General features: G+C 49.5%; 1 protein-coding gene across 1 annotated transcript in view; it reads left to right on the top strand.

The window, feature by feature from the left end:
* The window catches only part of Rnf150 (ring finger protein 150), a 252,755-nt gene that overhangs the window by 2,198 nt on the left and 246,728 nt on the right, over positions 1 to 3,829 (top strand). The window contains 2 exon segments of the mRNA XM_055620948.1: positions 146 to 355; positions 358 to 1,140. Coding sequence (XP_055476923.1) covers positions 146 to 355; positions 358 to 1,140 — 993 coding nt within the window.

Raw genomic sequence — 3,829 nt, forward strand, 5'->3', positions numbered from 1 at the left:
CACACACACACACACACACACACACACACACACACACACACACACACCGCTGTATCCCTCTCTCCGCACGCACGCTCTCCGCCATCCCATCGGCCCGTACCGTCCCCTCTCTCCGCAAGTGAATGTCCCGGGCTTAGCCACTTAGGCCAGAAGTGCAGTGCCCACTCCTCTAAGGAACCCTCGCGGAGCTGGAGCTACCGCCACGACTGCAGCGAGACCCATAGTCCCAGCACCCGGGACCTCGGGCAACCCGCCCCCTCCCCGCCAGGCCACAACGAGCAGAGCCGCCAGCCCGTCCAAACCCCAGGACCTCCACCACTTCTATCAGAGAAGACGACTCTGGGCAAAGGAGCTGGACTCTTGCAGCAGGAGTCCCCTGTAAGCGCGCGGCGCCTGCTCCGTGTCCGCGCTGGATCACTGGGGAAGCTCGATGCCAGCGCCGCTCATCGGCTGAGAGGGGACAGGGCCGGCTTCTCCTGCTCGCCCGGGATCCGGTCTCCGCAGAGGCTGGGCGTCCCACCCCGGGCTCCGCCAGCCCTGGAGTGAGCCGCGGCGACCGAAGGACCAAAGCGGAGGCCCGGGGTTGACCCGGGGTGGGGAAGGAGGGACGGAGCGGGAGGAGGGGGCAGGGGGCGGGGAAGGGACCCCGGAGGAGAGAGGTGGCAATGTCTCTCATCCAAGCGTGCCGCAGTCTGGCTCTCTCAACATGGCTGCTTTCCTTTTGTTTCGTGCATCTACTCTGCCTGGACTTCACCGTGGCGGAGAAGGAGGAATGGTACACCGCCTTCGTGAACATCACCTATGCCGAGCCGGAGCCCGGGGCCGCGGTGGCGGGCGGCGGTGGCGGCGCCGAGCTGCACACGGAGAAGAGCGAGTGCGGGCGATATGGCGAGCACTCGCCCAAGCAGGACGCGCGCGGCGAAGTGGTCATGGCCAGCTCGGCCCACGACCGCCTGGCTTGCGACCCCAACACCAAGTTCGCCGCGCCGGCCCACGGCAAGCACTGGATAGCCCTCATCCCCAAGGGCAACTGCACCTACAGGGATAAGATCCGGAACGCATTCCTGCAGAACGCCTCCGCTGTGGTCATCTTCAATGTGGGCTCCAACACCAATGAGACCATCACCATGTCACACGCCGGTGAGCAACCCCAGGGGTGTGTGGAGGACGTGGGGGAGGGGAGCCCGAGAAGCGTCTACGGTGAGACCCAGCACCGCCTCCCAGGTGCTTTAGCCTGGAAAGTCGGTGCAGCACCAGAGGCTGGTCTCTTATGTGTTTTGTTGTGCGTCACTTGGGGACAGGGAAGGAGGTTACAAACAGGAGAGGTTTCAATAGCAGAGGGTTCACAGTGGTGGGGTGACTTCTCGCAGGAGAATTTGGGAAGTGAAGTTTGGGAGATAGGGCTGGGATATTGTTCTTTTCAGTGACCCTGCCCAGCACCTGTCTGGACGCGGAAGATCTGATAACTCAGCTCTGTACTTCATCGTGTGCATCAGGTGTACATACCTGGTGCAAGGGTTTGTGGATCAAGAGGCAGGTCAAGTTACCTGCCTGAAGCTGATCACCTACAAACTGCTCCCATCAAGTCAGGTGCCAGCCCTTCCCAGGAGCCCCTTCCGCTTACACACCGTAAATAATATGCAGTTCACCAGCTGGCTCTGCTGGGGTTATCATCCGGAGAAACTGACTGACAGGCTCAGTGGTGAATAATCTCAATGCCCAACAAGCCAAAAATAGCCATAAAGTTAGAATTACTTTCCACGGCTGTGTTGTCCTTTGCTTGCCTGCTTTTGATATGCTGACGACTGCACTGAAAAAGTAAAGACCTTTGTTGGTGACCACAGGGGCCTGGACTAGAAATAAACATGATCGCTCCTATTCAACTCACGCTATAAGCAGTGTTTTGGTGAGGGGAATAACAGAAACAATAGGCTGTGTTATTCATATTAGCACAAGCCACTGGTCATAGGAAACTGCCCTCCTTGAGTGTAAGCTTCTACAGAGGTACCTGAGAGGTGGGTCTTTCCCCTTGGGTTTCCTGAGGTCAGGTGAAAGAAATGACAGTAGTGTTTTTCTGAGCAGAGTAGTCCAATCAAAGCTATTATTTCAGTTAAAGGCCGGGTTTTTAATAAGTAAACAGCTGAGACGGAATGCCTGGATTGGCGGTATGTGTAGACATGTATTCTTTAGAGACAGATTTCCCTCTCAAGAGCACGAATCGCCTATTAGTGAAATATACAATTAATTTGCCCAGAGTAATCAACACCAGCTGTTATAGTCAAGGATGTTTGTCAGCTTTCTGGCAAACAGGTCAGGAGGCAAAAATGTCAGAGGCTTATACAAAAACAAGACAGAAAACAGGAGCATTTTTATGATGAGAGGCCATTACCTTCTTGGAAAAGTTCTGACCCTTCATGCCAGAGGCATTTGCAGTATTTCCTTGAGATCAAGCATTCTTGGGGAGGGGGAGGAATTAGGAAGGAGGCTGTACTCTGACCTTGAATCATAGGACCACTGCTAAAACTTGATCTCCAAGGATATTTGCACTATGGAAGAGTACTCAGGGTCATGTAAGGTATCTTTCAATTAACATTTAATATGGAAAATATAGATTCAGGGAGTGGGAAACAGAGCATGCAGGAGTAAGTCTGGGTTCTGTAAACACAAAGGTTGTTAGATGAATTTATGGATTCCTTAAATGTTTTTATGTGTGTGGGCTTGGAACCTTAAACTGAGCTTCTCTATGCACAGCATAATAGTTATCATTTGTTCCTGTCTAAGAAGCTGTTTTCAGAACAGCAGACACATTGGATCAATTAATGGCTCACCCGTACTGAAGAAAGCTATAATTTTATTTTCTACACAAAGGATGCTTAAGGCATACTGAGAGGGAAAGTTTTGGTGATAGTCTAAAAATCAAAAGCCCCAGAATGTACTATTTCTCCATATCAAAAAAAAAATGATAACTGTTAAAGTTGCCTGCTGCTAGCCTTGAACTCTCCATTGTGCCTTAGACAAGTTCCCACATTAGCCAGAGCAGGAGTCTTCTACAGGCCTATGTGATGTTTGACCAAGGTGAGCGCATTAGTCTGGTTGTCAGTTGACACTTGCTTCTAGAACCTGAAGGCTCAGCTTTCTCCTCATTAAATATGACTCAGACTTGTGAATTCAGTTAGGAAACCATGTACAGGTTAGATATCAATGTAATATTCTTATTTCATGAACCTGGAATGCAGGACACCAGGGGACAAAGTTGTAGCCTTTTAAATCTAGTCACTAAATTTATAGGAACATTAAAAGCTAATATCGCCTACCTCTCTATCAAACCCTTGATAGCTTGGGGGAAAGAAAGCTTGGACTTGTACTTCTGGAGCCTATCTACAGCGCTGATGCATCTGCTGTGACAGAGTCCTAACATAACCAGCAAATAATAGAAATAATTTTCTTCTCTCTCTTTCTTTCCTATGTTCCTTCTTTCAGTTTTTTTTCCCCTGAATCCATGGTTTTGAGTTTCTATCAATTCTGCAGCTGTCACTTCTCAGTCACAAATATGTGGAAACTCCTGATATATATGGTATCTTGTTTAATAGTGAATTACTCTGCTTCATTGTTATATGGTTTTCACACTATAAAACTTGTTATATAGAACAAACCATGTTGCTTCACACATTGGTCACTGAGTTAGGTGGCAGCCACATTGTCTAATTCCAAAGACATTTTTACTTGTTTGTAGTTGCTCTTCTGTACCAGTCCCCCAGACTCAATCAAATGCTAGCCTGATTTTTCTTTCTTTCTTTCTTTCTTTCTTTCTTTCTTTCTTTCTTTCTTT

The sequence above is a fragment of the Psammomys obesus genome, unplaced genomic scaffold, assembly GCF_907164565.1.
Source record: "Psammomys obesus unplaced genomic scaffold, mPsaObe1.curated_primary_1811, whole genome shotgun sequence".
Taxonomy (NCBI): Eukaryota; Metazoa; Chordata; class Mammalia; order Rodentia; family Muridae; genus Psammomys; species Psammomys obesus.